Source organism: Pezoporus flaviventris, unplaced genomic scaffold (assembly GCF_033815535.1).
Source record: "Pezoporus flaviventris isolate CSIRO_AGI_PZ_B2104156 unplaced genomic scaffold, CSIRO_AGI_Pfla_v1 ptg000023l, whole genome shotgun sequence".
Taxonomy (NCBI): Eukaryota; Metazoa; Chordata; class Aves; order Psittaciformes; family Psittacidae; genus Pezoporus; species Pezoporus flaviventris.
In genome coordinates, this window is record NW_026892571.1 from 18,496,914 (window position 1) to 18,520,421 (window position 23,508).

Below are 23,508 nucleotides of genomic sequence, written 5' to 3' on the forward strand. Positions count from 1 at the left end.
TCCCTGAGAGCCAGCACACCTGTATAACACCTGGGATGTGCCTGGCTGGGGAAACAGCCCTCACACATCAGCAACCTCCCGGTCAGTGCATGCAAATAAAACCTGGAGAGGGGCTTTGACAAGGGCCTGTAGGGACAGGCCAAGGGGAATGGCTTTAACCTGCCAGAGGGGAGACTGAGATGAGCTCTTAGGCAGAAGCTCTTCCCTGTGAGGGTGCTGAGGCCCTGAGACCCTGGATGAGTTTTAAAGCCCTTCCATCCAAGCCATTCTATGATTCCCAGCTCACCTCCTTGTAGGACAGCCACTGGTAGGGCTGATTTGGCTTCCTGAAACCCAGGCAGGGGCCGTTTTCTGGAAGACACAAGCAGAGATGATGCAGTTAAGGTGCTGCCCAGCACCACGCTGCAGGGATGCAGCAGAGCCCCCAGAGAGTGAATCGGTTGCTGCCAGGGTTGACTCTCACTCCTGGGACAGAGCTCACAGGAGTGCAGCTAATGGAGACCAGCTGCTGGGATCCCCCAGCCCCTTCAATCCTCCTCCCTGGGCTGCAGCAGGGACAGCGGCAGTTTGCCCTCATCAGCCTCATTAAAAGACCCTTCTCCGAAGGCAGTGCAAGCATTCAAGGGCTGCCATCCCAAACAGCAGCTCCCACTGCTTTCGCTGCCTTTTGATTTAAACACTTCAAAGTGAAAACTGCTGTTTTTAGCCCAGCCTGCTCTGGAGGAGGGGGAAACGATGCACAGCACTATGTGACAGGAGCGATACTGGAAATGCTTAATGCATTTGCTAACAGTGCTTACCTGCACGAGATCCATCCCTCCAAACTCCTCCTGAGTTATTTATCTACCCCTGTGCTGCGGGGTGGAATATTTGCAATTCCACTGAGGCTTTTGATGGCACCAGAAGTAATGTGACAGTGAAACTGTTGTGTTCAACAAGGCAGGACATCATAAGCAGCAGACACAGAAATAGTTATGGCAGAGGAGGGAAGAGTCATCGTGGCTTTTTCGAGTGGGAAATGAGGTCTCACAAGTGTGTAAGAGCTCTTTGATGACAACATCGATCGTGGGGTAAGGGTGATGGACTGATACCATGCTCGGCCTCCCTAAGGGCTTCTTGCAGAGCCCTTGCCCTGCCCTGTTGTGGGATACAGGGCTATAAGCTGTATGAGTAACTGATGCAAAGGCAGCAACAAGGAGAAATAGCTATCAGTGTCTGCAGCGGAGGAAGAGCTCTGTTGGGTTCCACAGTTGTACACCCGCATCAGCCCTGTGTAATGAATTCAGAAACACTCCAGAACTGAATAATGTACGATGAGCTTTCCTGACGCTGCAGAATTCAGGACATTAAGGTATCTGCCAGTGGCAGCAAAGGGATCTTGCAGTACCACGAGGCTGCACAGTAAAATTCAATGGCATTAAGGGCAAAATAATGCATGTTGCAAATAATAACCCTCATCCCACGTGTAATGGTCCTCTATAGTTCCTGGGCCTCCCAAACTCTCTTACACTCTACACTCTACAGGCTTCTGCACTTTACTGTCCTCCTGTTCTCTTTTAGTCTCCCTTTCTCCTTAGCAATCATATCTCCTTCAGTTTCCCACTCTTGTTTCTCTATTCTTTGTGCCCCCCTGTACCCCTGGGGACTCTAGCACTTTTTCAGCCTCTCCACACTATTTGTGCCTCCTCCATTCTTTCAGCCTCTGCAACCGATTTCTACAGTTCTGTGGCTTCCCACATTCTGATGGCCTCCTGCTCCTTTTTGGGTCTCCCATGCTCCGTTAACCTTTGAAGTCCAAATGGGCACCTACACCCACACTTTTATGGGCTCCTGCACTCTCAGCCTCTACACTCTCTAAGCTTCCCTAAGCCTTTGAGCCTCCCTCACCATTTGGGACTCTGCGTTATTCTCCACCTCTCCCCTCCTCGGCTCCTACTGTGCTCTCACCAGAGATGCTGAAGCCCCTCCTGAAGACCTCGTACATGGTCCTGGCATCATCGTAGTAGTGCGTCAGGAGCTGCGGGCTGTCCCCTATCACCGACCGGCGTGCTCCATCCAGGCCCTGCGTGACATGATGTGACAGGATGTGAGGTAGCACCACCCGATGGGCAGGAGATGGGGAAACCTCGAACCAGAAAGCAGCATGCTCCACGGATGCCATATTCCATCCCCAGCACCCAAAGGGATGGGAGAGGTGGCACATCCACCTTGGCACCCCAGTAACATGGAGAACAGTGGAGATCTCGACCTGGACAGGTGATGGTTGATATTTCCCAAGGAGGAATTGTGAATCCATAAGTAACAGGGTGGGGATGTGCTGGGGAGAAACTGCTCTGGGATCCACAGATCCCCAGGGCTGGTACCACAGCACCTTCTCAAGGACATCTGGTCCAACAGGAAGAACAGACTAAAGCAGAGGCCAGACTGCAGACCCAAGTGCATGGGTTCAATAGAGGTGTTTTAGAGTGGGCAGGGTCAGAGTGACCAAAGCAGGACTGTGAAGTGAGCGAGAAAAAGCCTCACTAAAGCCCTAAACACAGGGGAAAACTCTCTGGGGAAGTGTAAATACTTCCAATCATTTTAAGATGATGGAATTACAGTGACATTTTAGAGGGGACATCATAAAAAGCTTTAAAAATTCCCATCGCACTTTCAGATATTCATTTAAATGGAGCCAATTTTCAGATTTATTTCTCCTCTTTAAACCAGAGCAGCTCCATTAATCTTTAAAACCCTTTGCAGGCATGAAAATTAACAAGTCCTCAGGCTCTGAGCATGGATTCGGGTCTCCTGTTTGCTATTATTACACAGTTTGCATCAGCAGACTCAGCAAACAAGTGCCAGCCGATTTGATCCCATCAGTGGCTGCCTTTCAGTGGTTTCTCCCGTGCAGTAGCAGCTCCTGTAACGTTGGGTCATGGCAAAGCTAAGACCAAACTGTTGCTGGGAATCCAAGAGAATAAATCAATGGGCTGTGTTCTAGTTTTCCAGGTTACAGATAAAGGTGAATTAAGGAGAGGAGAGATCCCTGGCATAGCGCGCTGCACGTCTGATGTCAGCATTGTCCGGGTTCAAACTTAAACAGGGGAGATTTAGGTTGGAGTTCTTCATCGTGAGGGTGGTAAGACCCTGGAATGGGTTGAACGGAGAAGCTGTGGCTGCCCCATCCCTGGCAGTGCTCAAGGCCAGGTTGGACACAGGGGCTTGGAGCAAGCTGCTCTAGTGGAAGGGGTCCCTGCCCGTGGCAGGGGCTGGGGCTGGAGGAGCTTTAAGGTCCCTTCAAAACCCAAACCAGGCTGGGGTTCAGTGATGTCGGGATGCCCCTGGCCTCACCTCCACCTCCTCCGACTGCATCCGCAGGTCGCAGGGCGGCTTCACGGCGCGGGGCCGGCTGGCGAACCAGTAGGCGACGACGGCGGCGAAGGCGCCGATGCCCACGAGCGCCGAGGTGGGCAGGCTGCGGAAGAGCTGGCTCAGGTCATCGAACTCGGGCAGCCGCAGGCTCCGCAGCAGCTCCTGAGCCTGCATCTTCTCCGCCAGCGACACGGCGAACTCTGCAAGAGCCACAGGGATGGGTCAGGGCAGCGTCCGGTGCCGGCCCTTGTCGGGCAGTGCAAACGCTGCTCTGCAGCAGTCAACATAGAGAGAACAGCATCTATGGAAGAGATAGGAGGATGGAAGAAACATCCCTACAAGGGTGAGCCGGAGCAGACGGCTCGCTCCTGAAGGGCAACCGAGTACACGTGTGTATTGGGTGATGCAGCTGGAGTTTCCTGCAGCAGGAAGATGCTGTGATGAGCTCTAGGATCCAGTTATGACTGAGCCCTCAGGGCTTCCCTGAGCAATACAGGGGCTGCTGGTGGCCACAGTCAGGCAGCACAGCACCGTCCAGCCACAAGCCCTCGGCTCATGGGCAGCAGAGCGAAGCCAGTGTGCCTCTGTGTGCACAACACCAGGCAGACAGCTCCGAAACACCACCTTCACGTTCCCAACCTTGTGTTCCTTACGATGCACATCAGGGTAAACAATAGGTGATTTACCAAGGAAGTTTCATTTCATCACTGAAGTGTTTCCTGGAAGAAACTGCAAGGACTGCAGAGCGGAGATAAGGCAGTGCTGGTATCAGGATGGGAACATGCCACTGCAGGGCCCCCACCCTGCAGCCACACCAGACACGGTGCCTCCGGGTGCTCCGTGGTGCCAGGGCATTCCCTAACGGGCAGCACCATGGTCCTGCTGTGGGAAGGGCTGGAGCCCTGGCCCCTCCAACACAGTGAGGGTGATGGGGACCCTGGCACTGAACCTGAAAGCAAAGAGAAAACCTTTTCCCCTTTGCTGTAACAAGGGCTGTGCATGGAGGATATAGCAATGGGATAAGTTTTGGATAGGATGGCAACACTCTGCTCTCATTCCCTCTGTACCTGCCAGCATCACAGTGCTGTGAGCAATGGGCTGGACCCATGAAGTGAGAGCTGCTTCCTGGGGAAGCAGAGGGCAAGCAGCTGATGGGGCATCATTCCAAACACCTTAGTTTTCTCTTTGCACCCCGGAGAGAGGGGCAGGACAGCAATCCCACTGCTCCTGGGGTACAAAGGTACACTGTCTTCAGGGGACTCCTGGCTGGGTGCTGAGCACACAAGCAGCATTGTAAATACCAGGAAGGGCCCAGTATCAACTCCCTGCCAGGGAGTCTCCAGTAACGGCCAGCCCTGCGAGGGACAAGCCAAACAGATGCTGCAGAGGAGGGGATCCAAACAGTTAAGGTTTCCAGTTAAGCCCCACGGCTCTATTTATGACTTTAACAGCAGTCAAGACCTTAAAGAAGAAGCTTTTCTGGTGCAGGAGCCCCTTTCCTCTCACCCTCTGGCCTCACTCCAGCCTATGGAGCCACGGAGTGATTAACGGGGGGGCTTCACTCCCATGAGGGGCCAGGGCTTCCTGCACAATGGCACCAGTGACGTTAACACAAACCAGCTTTTTTCCTCCCGGGAACAGTGTCTGGGTTATGTTGAAGGTCAGGAGCACCTCCCCGCAGCCTTTCCCCATGCGTGTGCCAAGGCAGCTCTGGAGGCCAGCACAGACCAGCCCCAGACAGGGGTACCCCTTGCACAGGGCTCTGGAAGAGGCCCTTAAGTTTGCCCAAACAAAAGCCCACAGCAAACAATAAACCTCAACCACTACAATTTGGGGGGGGGGGGGGCAACAGGGAGGGTAGGGACAGGGCAAGGGGAATGGCTTTAACCTGCCTGAGGGGAGACTGAGATGAGCTCTTAGGCAGAAGCTCTTCCCTGTGAGGGTGCTGAGGCGCTGGCACAGGGTGCCCAGAGAAGCTGTGGCTGCCCCATCCCTGGCAGTGCTCAAGGCCAGGTTGGACACAGGGGCTTGGAGCAAGCTGCTCTATGGAAGGGGTCCCTGCCCGTGGCAGGGGTTGGAGCTGGAGGAGCTTTAAGGTCCCTTCCAACCCAAACCAGGCTGGGATCTACTGAGCTTACATTAGTAAGTGAAAGTGGGGAAGCAGAAGCAGAGTGAACTTACCCCGTCAAAGGAAGTTTCCAGCTCCTTTGAGTCCTCTTAATTCGACTGAGACCTGTACTTCAGTCACTGACCCCGTTTCTGCACTACAAAGCTCTCCCATCATGCCTTCTGCAACAGTTCATCTTGATTTCTGCACCCAAAGTGATTCATGATGAGCCCAGACTTGCTTTGCTCAGAGCAGCCAACCTGCTTGGGAAGGTGGCCAGGAAAGGGGAAAGGTGCATTTGGGAGGAGCAGCACAGTCGAGATGGGAGAGAAACACCCCAGAACCCTCCTACCCATGGAGGCTGCTTGTCTCCTAGAGGATCAGGGCTTGGAGCTGCCCGGATCCAAGCCTGCTCCAATGATGGGGACTGAAGGAAGCGGTTTGGAGAAAGGGAGAAGTGCTGGATCCTTGCTGGGAGGGAATAGCCATGGGTGGGAGCCTGGGGCTGCCCCACTTGGCTGGCAGCTTCCCACATAGGGTTGGGGTAAAGAGAGCTTCTGCAGCCAACCCTTGTGTAGCCAGCAGCGACACCAGGCTCTGAACCATGAACCAGCCTTTGTGAGGAGGCAATCCCACAGGGACAGTGCTTATTTATGCCTTTTCCTCGTCACAAACAGCACTATTGTGCGGTTCCACTTTGATCTTTTCCTGCTGGAAGTGATGCTGTAACTCCAGTGCAGTCAATGGAGTTTCAGTGACATAAACCAGTGTGGGAACAGCCTCTCGCTGCTGGGGTATGCATAAGGCAATTAAAACTTCACCCATCCTGTGCAGCCATGCGATCACATCCTTCCTACCCTTACATCGGCTCCCGGGAAGGAGAGCTCCTTTGGAGCTGCCTTTATCTCCCTGCCCACAATGTGCGGGACAGGGACCAGGCGGGTCATTCATTTCGCTTGGAAACTGGGCAAAAGGTCTAATCCCTATCCCAACATTCAGGCACCAGAAAAGGGCTATTTACATTTGACTTGAGAGCACTAAACCCAAACCAAATAAGCAGCTTTTCAGCGTGTCTGAGAGAATTAACTGTTTGCAGCGAGGAAACGCAGCCAGGGTGCGCGGGATGGCTCAGAGCCTGCAGACCCACAGCTCCTCTCCATACCCCCATCACCCCAGCCGTGTCCTTGGCTACGGCACTGGCTGCTCACTCATGTACTGAGGAAACAGAGTGCACAGGACCTGAAACATCTCAATCCAGAGGGGCAGATTTAGAAGGGTTTCACTCAAGCAAATCAGTCTGAGCCTTTTGAACCGTTAAAGCTGTTTTCACACATTCAGCTCCATAAACCCCATGTCCTTGAGATTTGTAGTTTCCTTCCGGAAAGGGGGTTGGTGACAGAAGATTTGCACAAGGAAGCACCCAGCAAAGTTTGGAGCACTGTCCCTAACCTTCCCCTGCAGAGCAAAAAGCAGTGTCTGTACACAGGTTCAGACGGCTTTGAGACAGGGATTCAAATCATCTTGTGACTGTCACTGCAGGAGAGTCTCCATTTACAGCGGGTAAGGGAGCATCAAACACATAAAACTGGTGGGTATTAATTGTGCTGCATCACTGGAAACCATCTGCTAGTTTAAATGAAAGCTATTGCAGTGATGAATGCGTTTCTGATGCGTTCATAGAGGCTGGCACAGGGCATCTGGGGATTTGGTGGATTGCTTGTGGAGCGCTGTTGTGTTCCTACCCTCTTCCTCTTTCCAAGCTTCCCGCAAGCACACGATGGGACAGCAAACCCGGGAGGAGCTGCTGTCATTAAATGCAGCTCAGGTACCATTGACTTTTCCCCAACTTGGCCAGGGCAGCAGCTCCTGGGAGACCACGAGCTATGAATTCCTAATCACTGCTGTAATTAAAACCGGAGACGGCGCCAAGCCAGCCTCCGTTAACCTCCTCAAGGCTTGTGTGGGCGCAGAAGATGAGGAGATGGATGAAAGCTTCAGTTCCCCTCCTAAAGCCTCTCTGGGTTGAGGTTGGGCTCAGCCAAGCAGTGGGATGTGAACTGTTCCCAGCAGATTGAGCTCACATAGCCAGGGGTGTCCCTGCCCATGGCAGGGGGCTGGAACTGGATGAGCTTTAAGGTCCTTTCCAACCCAAACCACTCTGTGATTCTGTATGTTTGTGTGCATAGACACACAAGTGTATACCTGGTGTATTCTCAGCCCCACTGACCCACCAGCCTCCTCGTCGGCACCCCAATGCCAAAGGCAGGGCACAGACAAAAGGGAATCTCCAAGCAACCCAGAGGAGCTGCAGTGGCCTCTGCTTGCTTCTGCTCTGCTGCTGAGAAACGCGTTTGCAAGGAAATGTGTTTGCAAGGAAATGCATTTGCAATACTCAAGATCTTTGCAAGCATCCACTAAAAAGTGAGAAATGCTCACAAGGAGCTCAATGTCCTGAAAGTCCAAGTTTACCGAAAAAGCACTGTAATTGCAAATAGAGCATTTAAAGTATCTGAAATATCTACAGCAAAGCAGCCCATTGCCAAGAGGAATTATTCAATAAATAATTCAGTGGCTGTGCTAAGAACTTACTTTACATGTTTGTAATGTTCCAAAGAGCAAAACCCACCACCCAGCTGGCTGGAAATGCCCCCTACTCAGAGCTACGCCACCAGCTCATCCTTGTCCCCATGCATCGGGTGCACCTATTCAGCTGCCAATCCCAAATCCCCCAAAAGCTTCATCCTCCAGTCCCATGCCTCCTCCCCACGCTTGGGCTCATGGATCTGAGCCAACCTATAGATACCTTCTGCACCCCTCAGCAGTGGTACCCTGCAGCCACTCGTGTGCAGGAAAGCTGAGACCGGGATCCTGGTCCAAATCTGCCACTCAACTGGATACGGAAGCATTAAAAGCCTGTACAAGTATATTGAAGTTTCCTACCAGAATGAAACGCTCTTTGATGTCTCCGAAGTGTCTCCATTCCGTGAGTTACAGCGATGAGAAAGCTCCTCTACCAGCCGAAATGTCCTCAAAATGTTACCCAGCACCAGCATGTGATGAACGAGTCACAAGGTTTCATTCATCGGGATGAAAACACCAGCCAGTTGGCCGCAGTGGTTGCAGAGGATGAAGTTCAGATGGCAAAACCCACTTGGGGTGCTTAACCCTGGGTCCCTCATTACACTTGTCTCATCCCTCTCATCCCATTGTGACTGCTCTGTGCTCACACTAAGTGGGCTCCCTCAGTTCCTCCAAGCTAAACCCAGCCCGAATGAAAAGCAAAGCCCCAGAACTGTTTGGTTTTCTGCCTGCAGCTCTATCAGGACGGCTCCTACAGCTGTGCCAAACCCAGCTCAGGGCTGCAGTTTCCTCTGGGAGACCACAGCCTGATCCTTCCCTGCCCACTTCCAAGGTCAGGCAGCATAGTCCATGGGAACAACACCTGGAGGTGACTAGAGCAAGAAAGAATTTGCCTTTCAGCCTTATGGCAGAGCTTACAGGTGCCAGCGACTCCTGTGCAGGTTGCTGGGGCTTATATTGATAGCTCATATGTGCCGTCATGAAGTGAGGCTGTTTCCTGTCCATGCTCTTGCCAGGGCTGGGGTTCAGCTCTGGAAGCTGCTTGCAAAGCATCTCTAAAGCTCCCTCTGTCCCAGAAGTACCTGGGATCACTTGTAAATCTCAGCTACTGTCAAGACGGGGTTTGTTGGTTTGGGGTTTGTTTCTTTCAATGCTTGTGGTTGGTTTTAGGGGGGGATTTGAATGAGACTGATGGGTGATGGTCCCATCTTCTGTTCCCTTCTTGAGCACCGTGTGACAGGCAGCAAGCAAGCAGTTTAAATAAGTGTATAAAAATAGTTATCTGGGGCAGAGCACAAAGGGAAGCGCCGAACGGAGAGCGAAGAGGCAGCTGCACCCCGACAGCCCGATCTGCAGAGCACAGAGATGAAGGTGCTGTGCACAGCCCCTGATGGCTGTTGCCAGGCAAAGTTCTGACGTTCGCCTTGAGATATCAATTGGATTTCACTAGAGCTCAGCACTGTCTGCAGAGGCTGTGCTCCAGGGAGGAACCCAGGACCCTGGAGGTTCTGTGGCAGTGGCAGCGATGCTCCATCACATGGCGAGCTATGGATGGATGGCACAGCGAATCCTGCCAGTGCAAGGAGCCTGCAGCCCCTGGTGCCATTCCCAAGCACCAGCACAAATATTTGTGCATTGGCCCATGGAATGGTACAAACCTTTCTGGGTTTGTTGCTGCTGTTTCTCTTGGCAGCAGGACCAGAAGGAAGCGGGTTCTGAATAACACTGAGCATCCTGCACGGCCACTGCTTTATATTCAGGCAAGCCCTGGGAATGCATCACCCCAAGTGACATAGAAACCTAAATAAGCTTGTAAAACACCTTCCATAATGCTTAAGAGATCCACAATGGCATGCTCAGAGCTAGTGCTGCAGAGGATAGGAAAGAAGGAACGTTTTGTACACCACTTCCCAGCCATGCATTAGCCTGTGCTGGTTCACAGAGGGCTCAGACTGGACTGAAACTCTTCCTTGGTCAGATCTCAGTTTCACGTGGCCTCCTGTAATAACAACACTCACACAAGAAGTGTTTGCAGCAGGGCTGAGCAGGACAAACTGCAGCTGGCATTGCCTGCAGCCATGAAGAGGATGGAAATCCATCCCATTGCTGTCTGCAGGATGCTGCCCATGCAGTATCCCACCACAGATGTAGACCAAGGCTGAGACCTGCTAGCTTGTACTATGTAACAGCTAAGCATTGTCTTTATAAGGAGCAATTCTCTTTAAGCCAGTATGAATCTTGAAGAGCTCCAAAACAGTGACCTGGCACTGCAGTTAAAAGCAGAGCCATACAGTGAGCAGGCTAAAAGCCCCTCTGCCAGCTGTGAGCCCATCAAGTGTTATGATGGTCACACTGGAATCTGAAACTGGAAAATGATACTGAAAATGGAGCTTAAACAAAGTAACAGCACTGTCATGATCTAACTACAATAGATACAGTCACATCCCTCACATAAGCCAGCTATAATTAGACCAGGTTAATTACCAATCAAGTGCCTTGCGACTTGTAGTGCTGCTCTGAAGCACCCTGTCCACGCAGATGGGAAGGAATGAGGGGACCCCAAAGGTGTAAGTGCACATGGAGGGAGCAGGGGTTTATCCAGACCCTGTGCACACACAATGTGACCACTAAAACCAGGCCCGGGCTTTGTCCCAAAGCAAATTACCAGCTGATGAGGAAGGCTTTGATGGAGGTTTATCAAGCAGTGTAGTAAGGGGCCAGGAGAGGAAGGGGCAGGTCTGCTGAAGGACCTAAGGAGAGCAGCTCCCTCTGTGCTGCAGATGGGCTGCAGGCAGAGGGACAGGCAGGGGGGCAGCCAGCAGAAGCCCAGCAAGGAGCCTTGCCCACTGCCAGCAGCCTGTGGTGTCACCGAAACACAGTGCCCGGAGCCAGGCAGAGCTGCTCGAAATAATCTCTGCATGTTCTCTGTGCAGGAAACATCACGGTGCTGTTAAAGGAACAGGGCTTTGTGTTCCTGTGGTGCGTGTGAAAACCAGGCTGATGGCTGCAGAAACAGTCACCGCATCAGGGACCGCTCTCACCTCACTGATAACAGCAAATAACCACACTGATGGGTGCAGAAGTCTTCCCAAGGAGGCCATGCAGCTGTACAGTTGCCTTGGTGGGTGCACTCAGTGCCCAGGCCATACAGCTCCAGGAACCTCCAGGAGCATCTCTGAACCCCCTGAAAGCATCCTTTTCACATCCCCAGCACAACCTGTATCAGCATGCCAAAGGATGGGGTGCACCAAGGGCTGGCACACACTAATGCAACACGGGAAGCAAGAAGCCACACTCAATATCCACAGCAGGCATTTGATGCCTACAGAGGTTTCCACACTCTGTGCCTAACACCAGGACACACCACCATTGATGCTGGCACCCCACGCACCAGGAGGCTTTTCCCACATGGATGAAGCACGCACGTGGTTATGTGCTTGAAGGTGTGAATCCACAGCCCTTGGTTAGGAACCACATCACTTGGTACATTTAACACTTGTAACCTGCCACCACAATGTAGCTTTGGCAGGGGCACAAGTCAGCCACGAGCACCAGAGACCCCACAGCAGTGACATCCATCACTGAGAGCCCACCTCAAAGTCTGGGGGGTTGAAACTCAACATACAGGAAGCCTAGAAACCAGCGGGGTGTTATAGAATCATGCTTCTCTGGGCACCCTGTGCCAGCGCCTCAGCAACCTCACAGGGAAGAGCTTCTGCCTAAGAGCTCATCTCAGTCTCCCCTCGGGCAGGTTAAAGCCATTCCCCTTGGCCTGTCCCTACAGGCCCTTGTCCAAAGCTCCTCTCCAGGTTTCCTGCAGCCCCTTCAGGCACTGGAGCTGCTCTCAGGTCTCCCCTTCAGGAGCCTTCTCTTCTCCAGGCTGACCCAGCCCAGCTCTCTCAGCCTGGCCCCAGAGCAGAGCTGCTCCAGCCCTTGCAGCATCTCCATGCCCTCTGGACTCTCTCCAACAGGTCCACATCCTTACTATGTTGTGGGCTCCAGAACTTGACCCAGGACTGCAGCTCGACCACAAATAAACGAGTTTTCAGGTCTCTGCAGAGTTCCTGCGATCGGAAACAAGCCCTTACACGTGGGGCCGGGAGTCTGGGACAACAAAGCCCAAGCCAGCAGAGCCCTCCTGGCCCCAGGGACCAGCCTCCACCGCTGCATCCAACTGCCCTGTCCCCGCTGTGCGGGCAGAGCTGCCGGTACCCGGGATGTACCCCTGGGGATGCAGCTCCGCAGCCCATGCGGGACCGGGGCCGCTGCCATCACCATCCAGAGCCGCGCTGTGGCTCTCCCCCCCTCTACGATCGGAAACAAAAGGAAACTGAGAGAGCCACAAACTCTCTGGCGCTGCGGCTTCACCCGCCCCATCGCGACCCCGGGAACCGCACTGAGCCCCCCCCCCCCCCCGGCCGCTCTGCACAGAGGGGTCCCCGCATCCCTTATTGTGGAGGCCTAAGAGGGTTTTACCCGGCCCCCCAGAACCCAACAGCGGCTGAGCCGGGGCTGGGCGAACCCCCGGGTCCCGCACCGACACTTTGAGACTTAAACATTCAACCCCAGCGCGCACTTACCGGCTCGGGGAGGCCGGTTCCCTGCTCTGCCCCTGCCCGCCGTCAGCTCATGGCTGGCGTTGTGTCCTTGGTGAAGAACTGCTGACTGCAGGCCGGCCCACCCCCTTCCCATCTGCAAACTGCTGAAAGAAGTTAAGCTCGGCTAAGATCAGCTTAAGCGGCATTAGCAGCGGTGCCCCGGTAACCCTTGAGGCACCGGACGCTCCGCATCATCCGGCCGTGGGAGCCTTGTTCTGCGATGGGCAAAGCTCATCCCTTCTGATGCTGAATATTGCATGGGTTTGACACATCCCCGGAGCTTTACAGCTCGAGGGGAGGGTTCTGGATGTAGAACGGCATACAGCCTTCCTGCGAGGGCTCAGTGGAAAATGAAAGACAGCATCACTTTATGGGGTGGGTTTGGGGGAGAAAAATCATCCTAAAATGAAGTTTCTGACACTTAGCAAGCCTGCTTGCCAGTCCTAGATTAGAAACTTCACAGCTTGAGCAGAACAAATGTAAATCATCTGCATCAGAAAAACAGTAAGAGGAAAACTACTGCCAACATCATCCATATATATATATATAACTTCTGATTTTGAAGGTCCCTTCCAACCGCAACCATTCTATGATTTTATTGCTACACACATTAAAAGCAAAGAAAAAACCTGGCATTTAAGCCAAACCCTTTCCTTTCTGTTAATTTACACTGACAATAACAAAATAAAAACTTTGTGGTTCATTTGTGGGAGTAAAATTACCAATATTTGAGATCTGAGAGCTCTGCCTGAGACGTTTCTCCTAACTGAAAGGACATTCCTTTCAGCTGAGAGCCAACAGGCCGCTTGCTTCCAGCTCCCCACCTCTGAGCAGAGATAACACGGGTGTGTGGCACCAGGAGCCTCCTCACCATATCAGAGTAACTGTTGAGTCCTTCTCAGAATTGGGGCACTTGAGGGGTCCAAGGGTGGATGCCTGCTCTGGCCATGGGGAAGTTACTGTTCTCCTCACCTCTTCTTTATCTGACACTATGTACAGGCTGGATCTCCACAATCACTTGGCTGAGTGCAGGGGGAGATGCTGTCCGAACACTCTCACTATTACCATAGTTAATAAAGTTCCCTTCTGCCCCATTCTAAATTGTACTTGCCGCACTGTGCACAAAGCAGAATTCTCCAAGAACACTTCACGAATGAAGAGAATTTAATGAGATCTCAAACATCCCTCCTTTGGCTCGCATGTGGGTACGCAGCAATCAGCCTTTCATTCATCAAATCACCAGGCTAGAACTGGCCTAAATGGTCTGCAGGTGTAAATCAGCATCACAGTGCTGGCTTAATGGGACCTCAGCAACATTCACCAGCTCAGATTCCTGCCCTTTGTCCCTCAGAACCCACAGCCTGGCAGAAACTTTGTCCTCGGGAGATCATTTCAGCAGCCCCAGGGCTTCAGTGCCTGCAGCCACAGATAGAACAGGCAGTGCCCATCATGGAGCTCCAAAGGGAAGCGGGAATACCGATTTGAATGAAATACGGGATTGAAACCAAGTTGCTGCGCTGTGTTTGTTCATAAGAGCTCTTCTCTCAGGCTCCTATTGGTAAGGGATGCTCTTGCGCTTCAGTATTCTCTGCCTTTGAACGCTCAGAGTGCAATCACTGACACTTCCTTTTCCCCGGACAGCAGCAAGCAGTGGTTACACTGTCTGGATGTTTTTAAACACCGGGGTTGTTTCCGTGTTTATTTTGTTAACTAAAGAAGCACTCGGGTGTTTGTATTTTGGTTCCTAGTCACTTCCACCTTCCACTTTCACACCCTGCAGCTCCCTGTGCCTGGCACTGCTGGAACCGGCTTTTGCTCTCTTATTTCCACGGCGGTTTTCAAGCCCCCCTGAAGACATTCCTGTCCGTGCTACGTTCTGCAAACTCTCCCCAAATCTCTGCTGCAGTTTTCAGCTCGGAGACAGACACCTTCCTGCTGCCTCCTTCCTCTCCAGCCCCATTCTCTCCTGCAAAAGCAGCCTTTAAACCCCCCTTTCTGCCCACTGTAAGATGCGTTAAGACGCTGGAGCAAGGTTTCAAAGGGTTAAAGGGGGGAAAGCCCTCAGACAGCCCATTCTTCAGTCTCAATGACCCAGAGCTTTTGCCTTTTCAAATGTATTTAAGCAAATAAAGCGAACAGAGGATATGCAAATGCCTTTTCCGAGAGGAAACACAGCGCTGAATTGTTGTTGGCAGGTCAGAGCATCACACCACCCTCAGCAGCCTCTCAGCTGCCGGGATTTGCCCGGCCCGGGGGGAGGCTGCACAAAACCCCCCTTTCAGGCACAATAAAACCAGGGCTCCGGGAGAGGGGGCAGGTCCCTGGGGCTGTTCCCCGAGGGGTGCGGGGACCCGCACGGCACCGCGGGTTCCGTCCCTTCTCCAAGGTCCAGGGGGTATCAGGGTTGGGGTGGCCTTTCCCGGTCAGGCTGCGCCCAGGGATCGGAGGAGATGCTCGGAGGAGTCGGGGGATGGGGGGGGGAAGCCTTAATTAGGTCATTTGGAGCTCTAGAGAGTGGTTTTATCCAAAACTGAGCTGCACTGGAGTTCCCAAGTGAAATACGTTCAAGCGGGATTCTAACATCATCAGTAATCCCAGCCTGGTTTGTACTGAAAAGGGACCTTAAAGCTCCCCCAGCTCCAACCCCTGCCACGGGCAGGGACCCCTTCCACTAGAGCAGCTTGCTCCAAGCCCCTGTGTCCAACCTGGCCTTGAACACTGCCAGGGCTTCTCTGGGCACCCTGTGCCAGCGCCTCAGCACCCTCGCAGGGAAGAGCTTCTGCCTAAGAGCTCATCTCAGTCTCCCCTCTGGCAGGTTAAAGCCATTCCCCTTGGCCTGTCCCTACAGGCCCTTGTCCAAAGCCCCTCTCCATGTTTCTTGTAGCCCCTTTAGGCGCTGGAAGACTGTCATTATGCCTCCCATCCTTCCTACCACCACCAAAACCTGCAGGAGCAGTGAGCACTGTATTGGAGTTTGGCCACTAGAAGATGGGTTTATCCAGGTGACCACCTCTGCCACAGACAGCAGAGGATCAAGATGCTTCGCTCGGGTTATTTCTCTGGGTCATCTGGCATCTGACCACCCGTGCAGCATTCCCATCGACAGGAGTCGCTGCTCCCTGGACCAAGAGACACCCTTGACCTCAGTGATCACAGCGGCCTCCTCCTCCAGCACTGATTTTGCAGCACTACTGTGCAGTTGTGAAGTGGAAACTGCTCACTGCAGTTTACACGCGGTGTTCCCGAGATTGTATCTACACCACAGCAGCCGCATCGTTGAGCAAATGGAAATGTGAGCTGCGCTCTTGCTGCACCATAGCACACAGCTCTAAATATAAAGACTTTTCCTCCCTTGGTTGGGGCTTTCCTGACGAGATGGTGATTTCCACTGGGTGAGACTTTTCATTTTTGACAAGTGACTCTTTCTTCCTGTGGCGCAAAAGAAAATGACTTGGACGAGGTGGTTGGATTCATCTTCGTTCCACGGTTTGGACACTGGTGTACCACAGAGCACGGAAGACAGAAAAGCACCTTGTGTGGCTCACAGGGCAGCTTTGGGGACAGCGAGTGCAACCTCTGGGGTTTGTGGGGAAATCACTGCAGGGTCTTACCAAAACCCGCCTGAACTGAGCCCACGCTGCGTTTTCAGCCGTGCTTTTCCAAAGCACCTGCTACACATTGTGGCTACATCATGCCCAAGGAGAGCACAAAGCAGGGAGCATGGGGATCAACACCAGGGCCCTGAACTACCGCTGTGGCTTTAAAACTCTTTCCTGACTAAAAACCCCTGCTCCTCCCAGTCCCACCCTTTCTCACCACCAGGCACCAAGTTTTCCTTAGCAGAGTCTCCAGTAGAATGGTAAAATACTTAACCTATTTGAGCAACCTGCTCTGGTGCAAGGTGTCCCTGACCATGGCACAGGTTATAACTGAGTGAGCTATAAGGTCCCTTCCAACCCAAACCACTCTGTGGTTCTATATACAGAGCATAAGGAAGAAGCCGAATCAGGCAAAGCCTCTGGCCTGCTCCCTCCTCACCCTCAGATCACCTTGAAGGCCCCATGACAGTGTTTATGGTCCAAGGAGGACTCAACACAGTAAAGAGGTTGTCATCAATAAGCACTGGTAGCACAATGCAGCAACCAACCTGAGCCAAGCAGAACATTCACCTGTATTGCGCTGTACAACAAGTTCCTCGGAGTCTCCAAAACAGGGTTTGCAAACACTGAATCAGCACATCTGGGAAGAAAAGCTCCTGAAGAGCCCGGCACAGCTCACAGCAAGGTACAAGAAGGTGCAGGAAGGAGCATGAGGGCTCCCACTGGGGTTTCATGGACTTTAGAGATAGATTGTACCATATCAATCCATATTTGAAAGCCATGTGCTCTCTGATACACCTCAGTACACTTGTTTCTAGGGTAAGAGGGGATCTGAGTTCACAAGCCCTCCTGTTCAGAGGGAGAGGAGGAGAGGACAAAGCAGTTTGGATACTGATACCTTCCCAGAGGGGATAATGCTGAAAAGCTGCTGGAACTGAGTAATTCGGGTGCCCTTCTGGTACCCACAGCCCTGCAGGGATGGCAGCAGGGACAGATGGACTCCAGTGCCAAGGACCTGCTTTGGCTTGCCATGATAGCACAGGAGACAGAAATAGCAGTGATGGAGGAAACTCATTACTTGTATTGATCCATCACCAAAGAACACATGCAGAGCACTTAAAAATAAAGAAATGTATTAATAGATGTTCCTGTCTCCTGTTCATTTCTGGTCAGGAGGAGGGTGATTAAGTCGACTGTTTTGTTTGGGTTTGTATGAAGAAATCATCTAACAAAGAAAGGAAAGAGCTGCCCTGGATGCCTGTGCATCCATCAAGAGGCAAACGCCTGTGTCACCATTGCTACCCTCACTCTTTCAGTCTCACCCCGGCATGCCTCCAGTTAGCTCGCAGTTATTCAGGTACTGACTGCCACCACGCAGTGACGAAGGAGGAAGATGCTGGTATTGCTCTCACAGAGCTCTCAGAAATGTACTAACAAGGGAAGGTTTGAACCCTGTGGTGCTCTGCAGCATTTGGTGACGTCAAAACAAGGGCAGTTATACCCTCCCTGATGTAATGCTGTGTTTCTTTGTTCCTGGCTTGCTCCCAAGTCAGCTTTCCTATTCCTGTGGGTATTCAGTTAATGCAGTTTACCATCTGTCTTCAAAGCTCTCCTCCTCTTTTCATTACTTGAATATATTTGTAATATCCATAGTAGCGTGGAGGCAAGAATCAAATCAATGTCTAGATTAGTCCAGAGCAGCAGAGGAAGACTGCTATGTGCCGTCTTTCCCTGCAAGCAGGCTGGGAAATCCAAATACATTTACTCTTTCCTTTTGATGGTATCTAGCAACTGTTCAAATGGAGCGGTAATAGAGGGGTGGAGAATAAAAGTAACTAAATATACCTCAAATAACCCCGCTTAGCCTCTTGTGCAGCAGCCAGCACTCCACGGGCTGAGCAGCCCTGGGCGCCTGCGATGCTTCACACTCAAAGCACAGCAGGAAATGTTTCTTCTCCAGAGCCCTGAATTTCAGCGCACCCTCAAGGACTCCTATGCCACAGCACGAGAGCCAGGAGCAGGGCTGCAGGAGCCCATTACAATGCCAGATGAACCTCCTGCACTGGGAAGCGTTTGGAGATGTCCTGGTGGGGAGAAGGGACACTGGGGTGGCAGAATTCCCTTCGCACACAAGTGCCTCCAACCGCTGCCAGGAGAACAAACCCATTTCTTCCTCCCTGCCAGGCAGGAATGACACAAAATGAGAGTGGAAAAGAAGTCCTGAGAAGTCTCTGGGGTTCCTTCTTCTACTCAAGGGGACAGGACCAAGGGGTGACCTGTGACCTCCTCCTACTTCAACCAAACCAGTCCAACATGCAGATCCCCATGGGAATGCATTAAGTTCATAGAATCATAGAATCGTTACGGTCGGAAAGGACCTTAAGATCATCCAGTTCCAACCCCCCTGCCATGGGCAGGGACACCTCACACTAAACCATCTCACCCAAGGCTCTGTCCAGCCTGGTCTTGAACACTGCCAGGGATGGAGCATTCACAACCTCCCTGGGCAACCCATTCCAGTGCCTCAGCACCCTCACAGGAAAGAATTTCCTCCTTATATCCAATCTAAATTTCCCCTGTTTCAGTTTGAACCCGTTACCCCTTGTCCTGTCACTACAGTCCCTAATGAAGAGTCCCTCCCCAGCATCCCTACAGCCTCCCTTCAGATACTGGAAGGCTGCTCTGAGGTCTCCACGCAGCTTCTCTTCTCCAGGCTGAACAGCCCCAACTTTCTCAGCCTATCTTGATATGGGAGGTGCTCCAGCCCCTGATCATCCTCATGGCCTCCTCTGGGCTTGTTCCAACAGTTCCATGTCCTTTTTATGTTGAGGACACCAGAATTGCACAATGCTCCAGGTGAGTCTCACAAGAGCAGAGTAAAGGGGCAGGATCACCTCCTAGTCTTACTTAACTATACCACCCTGTGCATCCATCAGACCATCCAACTCTGCACATTAGGAAATAATCAGCTTTTTTCTTCTCTGACTTCTGCCACTGTTTCATTGAGACCCACTCTCAACCAGTCCAAACCCTTATAACCTGTGCCAGGGTCTCACCACCCGCACAGGGAAGAATGAGTGTGACATTAAGGGAGGCCACGAATCAGAGCTGCACCTGAGTGGACACGTGCTTTGGGGTAGTGGGACACACAAGGGAGATGGGTTTGGAGACAGCAGAATAAACACAGAGATGGGAGGCGCAGGGATCAATGCCACAGGGTGGATGCAGAGGCCCAAGAGCAGGAGCTTGCACAGGGGACCTGATCCCTGCAGGCTGGTTCTTCTCCTGTTGCCATAAGCAAGCCTGGTTCATCCAGTAACACAGCTCAGAGCCATCCCTGGGGCCTTGGAGCCCAAAATACAGTAACAAACACTTGCCTGCAGCCTTGGAGCCAAGTCCTGCTTCCTGACTCACCCATGTGATTCCCTCTGGGCCATATTTGCACAGTGTGAGTTTTGCCACAGCTCAGAAGCAGCTGATCCAAGCTGCTGATCCCAGCAGCTGAAGCCCGCTGGCCCTGATGGGAGCCACCAGGATATTTTCAGACACAAAATCCAGGGCAGTGATTTTAGGTCCCCATTTTTTTTTCAGTATGAAACACCTCTTTTCATAACCAAAAATATCAGGTAGGTGTGAGATTAAATAATGACAATGTTTTCCATTCTTGGCTCTCCTGCCCTGAATATTCCATGGAATCCTAGAACACCAGGTTGGAAGGGACCTCAAGGATCATCTGGTGCAACCTTTCTTTGCAAAGCATGGCCTAGCATGTGCTGCACCTAGATATCCCAGCGCCCTGCCCAGCCAAATCTTGGAAGTGTCCAGCGTTTGGGAATCCACCACTTCTCTGGGGAGATTATTCTAATGGTTGGTTGTTCTCATTGGGAAAAAAATCGGTCATTCACCTAACAATGCAAAGGTGCTGCCTTTTAAAATCGTTTTTCCCCTTTGTTCTTTTTCCCCTTGGAAGTGTGTCTGCCTAGAGGAAAGATCTTTGATGGGTGAAGTGGAAAACAGCAGAGACACTAGCATTGTCTTTCCTTAGGAAAGGCACTACAAGCAGATTCAAAGGATGGAGCAACCTGGTGTAGTGGAAGGTATCCCTTCCCGTGGCAGGGGCTTGGAACTGGATGAGCTTGAAAGTCCCTTCCAACACAAACCATGCTGTATGATTCTATATGACTCAGTCTTGAATCAGTGCAGCAGACCACGTTAAGCTAAACCTTTATATACCTTACAGAAACCCTCGCGTTTCAGACTCACACCAGTTTTCTAATCCAGACACACTGAATCATTACCCCCTGCCCACGAAACAGCCGGAATCACAATCACCCTCTACCAAACAGCTGTGATGCCCGAGCGCACACGGTACAGTGCACAGGCACCGTGAGGCCCAAGTACACACACGCATCCGAGCCCGCTGCCCTATTTCACATCTCGCTACAGACAAAAGGTGTCCTTACAGATTTCCAGGGACGGAGCAAGGGAATAGCGGGAATAACCCCGCCGGGTGGTTTGAGGGATGATGCAACGCGCTCGGCAGCGCCCGCTGCACCGCGCTGCAGCAAGGCCGGCGGATCAGCCCGTTCCCATCTCTGCCTTTCCCACCCTGGAGCGCCCGCGATGCCCCTTCCCAGCGCAGGGCCGGGGGAGGACGCGGGGAGCGGCGCCGGCAGCTCGGGCCGGGAGGGGACCGGTTGGAAGCGATCCCCGCACACAGGGGCTGGGGGTGAGGTGGGGAAGGGGGGATCAGACCCCATGTGCCGGGGTGGTTTTTGGTGGGGGTCACTCACCCAGCAGCATCCAGCCGGAGCCCGCGGAACCCAGGAGCGGGGCGAGCATCCCTGCGGCGCCGTGCCGCCGCGCGCACTGCGCACCCGGGCGCGCGCACTGCGCACCCCCCCGCCCCCCGCGCAGGGCGGTATTTTTAGCCGCGCACCCCCTGTCCTCCCCGCCTCCTCCTCTCCTTCATCCCCTTTCTCATCCTCCCCAGCCGATCGCGGGCAGCCGCGCGGGAGCATCATCGTCCCTCCGCAGCGGCCAAGAGCGCCGGGCAGGGCAGGGGAAGCAGCCGTACCCCTGCAGTGGATTGTAGGGGACCCGCACAGGAGGGGTTCTAACTCTCCCGACCATCAGCGATGCTGAAACACCCGCAGCTTCATCGGCAGAGCCTGCCAGCCACATCAGCACTGCTTCTGGCTACATTAACACCCTAAAATACAGCTAACGGGTACTTAAAACAAGGAGTCAAACCCCGTGTGTGATGCTAAATACATGGGGAATGGTAGGTTTGTGTTCTCTACATTCCATCTTCCCCCCAACAAGCCGGTTGTAGAAAAATTGATCTCCAAGCTCCGTGGTACAAGAAAGGCTTTGCAGAAAAACAGCTTTGGAAGGGCTGCACCAACAGTGAGAACACATCTCGCATCCCTCTGGCCATCACAGTGCAGTGGGTAAGCAGCACAGGAGTGGCAAGAGGTAGAAGATATCCCGTGTCTTTTTCCCCCAGCCTTTTGAGGGACTAACATGGCAGATCTGCAAAGTAGGCAGAGCTCCACGCTGCCATGTGCGGCTGCTTAACTCTTCTCGAGCACAGAGCAAGAAACACCCAAACCATGCCCTGCCTGTGGTGGGAATTAGCCCTGGTTCAGGTATGATTACAGCTGCCCAGGACACGTATTTCCTTTGCAGATAACAGCCTTTGGTGTTCTTAAAGGTGAGAATGAAGTTGGTGTAAATGAATTTCCATTTCATGGCAAATGACTTTTCCCAATGTGGTTTCCTTCTGATTCACTATGAAAATGACTTTAAAAGTTTTCCGGACGCAGAGGACCAGCAGCTGACTAGAACTGATGTCACTCGTGCCAGGGTCACCACTGCCCACTCCTGAGAGGTGCTAGAAGGTCACCACATTCGTTTTACTCAAGGGCTATTGGACTTCCAAGATCAATAGTCTCAAGGCAGAAAATCACCTTCAAACATGGTAACAAGTGAGCTGGGAACCAGATGCAAGTGTGTCTGGTTCCTCAGGCTACAGTTCTTACAGTAAATGCCTCTACAGCAACTGTGATTTCAGCTACAGCTTGTGCCATAAAAATCAAATAAACCAGCTATAAAATAGGACTTGGCAAATACACCTACTGCAACTCATTTTATTCAGGAGTAAAATAGATTATAGATTAAATACTGCACAATCTATTTTACTTAAGAGCTTTCATCTGGCCTATTATAAGGCAGAACAGTTTCTACTCCACTCTTCACTTCCTCTCTGCAGCAAATTGTGTTGGAAAGCTGTTAGCGCACCTTGTCTTCTGCAGGCTACCCAGGTCCCTGTGTTGAAGCAAGACCAGGCTTCCCTTTGAACCACCAGTGTCATTTGCTGAGCCCTGCCTCTGAGCTCCTGAAAACCTCTGTTAGCTGGTAATGATGATACTTGAAGCTCACTGATAGGACTGATTGAGTTTGCCCAGTGATACGGGACCTCTTGGTCTTTCAGGAGATGGACCTTTCCAAGCAATACTTCCCTAGGGAAGCTGAGGGACCAGTGGGAACTGGTTGAACTGTGCCAGCTCCCACAACTCCACTGAACAGGTTTACAGCAAACAGATTTGCATGTGCAGTTGCAAAATGGGTCCCGAAAACACCTCTCCTCCATCTAACAGAGGAGTGAAGACCACTGACAACAAATACCACCCAGCCCATCACGCCCTTGCCATGGGGACCCACAAGGTGTCTGTCTGTCCTTTGCAAAGAGCAGCTTTCCTGCCCTCATCTCCTGCAGCAGCTCCCCCAACTCTGTGCAGACTAAAAAAAGACAAGTGGCTTCCTGTGTTTCACCGCAAACTTCCTGCCTCTCTGCAAAGTTCTCATGAACCTTCTTCTAATCCTTGGCTTTAAAACCTTCAATAGCTTTCTGCTTCTCTGTGCACTAGAGCCCAAGGCAAGCTTGGCCCAGCTGGCTCCCAAAAGGCCAAACTACAGCATTTTCTGAAGTTGTTCACACCTCAACAGCAGCCACTTGAAGTGCTCCCACTTCATGTCCATCAAATGGGATGCTAGTAATGGAAATGTCTTCAGGGGCAGCACAGTGACAGGTACCTGCCAACACGATGCTGAAATTTTCCACAGTAAGAAGCCACTTGGAATCTCTTGAGTCACAGAAGTGCCCCAAATCACTACTATGCTACAGAGTTGTCTCCTGCAATGGGTATACCTCGGGCTATCAAGAAATTTAAGCCACAACCACAGGCCAACAGCAATCTTCCTAATA

The 23,508-nt window shown here is 52.3% G+C and overlaps 1 protein-coding gene across 5 annotated transcripts in view; it reads right to left on the bottom strand.

The window, feature by feature from the left end:
- Positions 1–21,167, bottom strand: part of ACSL6 (acyl-CoA synthetase long chain family member 6) — a 46,485-nt gene extending 25,318 nt beyond the window's left edge. For 2 of the 5 annotated variants that reach the window (XM_061457100.1, XM_061457099.1), the window contains exons 1-4: positions 12,622–13,469; positions 3,334–3,554; positions 1,948–2,062; positions 287–351 (exon numbers count right to left, since the gene is read on the bottom strand). In XM_061457100.1, the coding sequence (XP_061313084.1) occupies positions 287–351; positions 1,948–2,062; positions 3,334–3,554; positions 12,622–12,733 (513 nt within the window). In that variant the 5' untranslated portion in view covers positions 12,734–13,469. Of the gene's footprint in view, positions 1–286; positions 352–1,947; positions 2,063–3,333; positions 3,555–8,401; positions 8,766–12,621; positions 13,471–21,031 lie in introns of those variants that run through there. The other 3 variants (XM_061457097.1, XM_061457096.1, XM_061457098.1) reach the window with 3 other exon arrangements.
- Between the last annotated feature and the right edge of the window lie 2,341 nt (positions 21,168–23,508).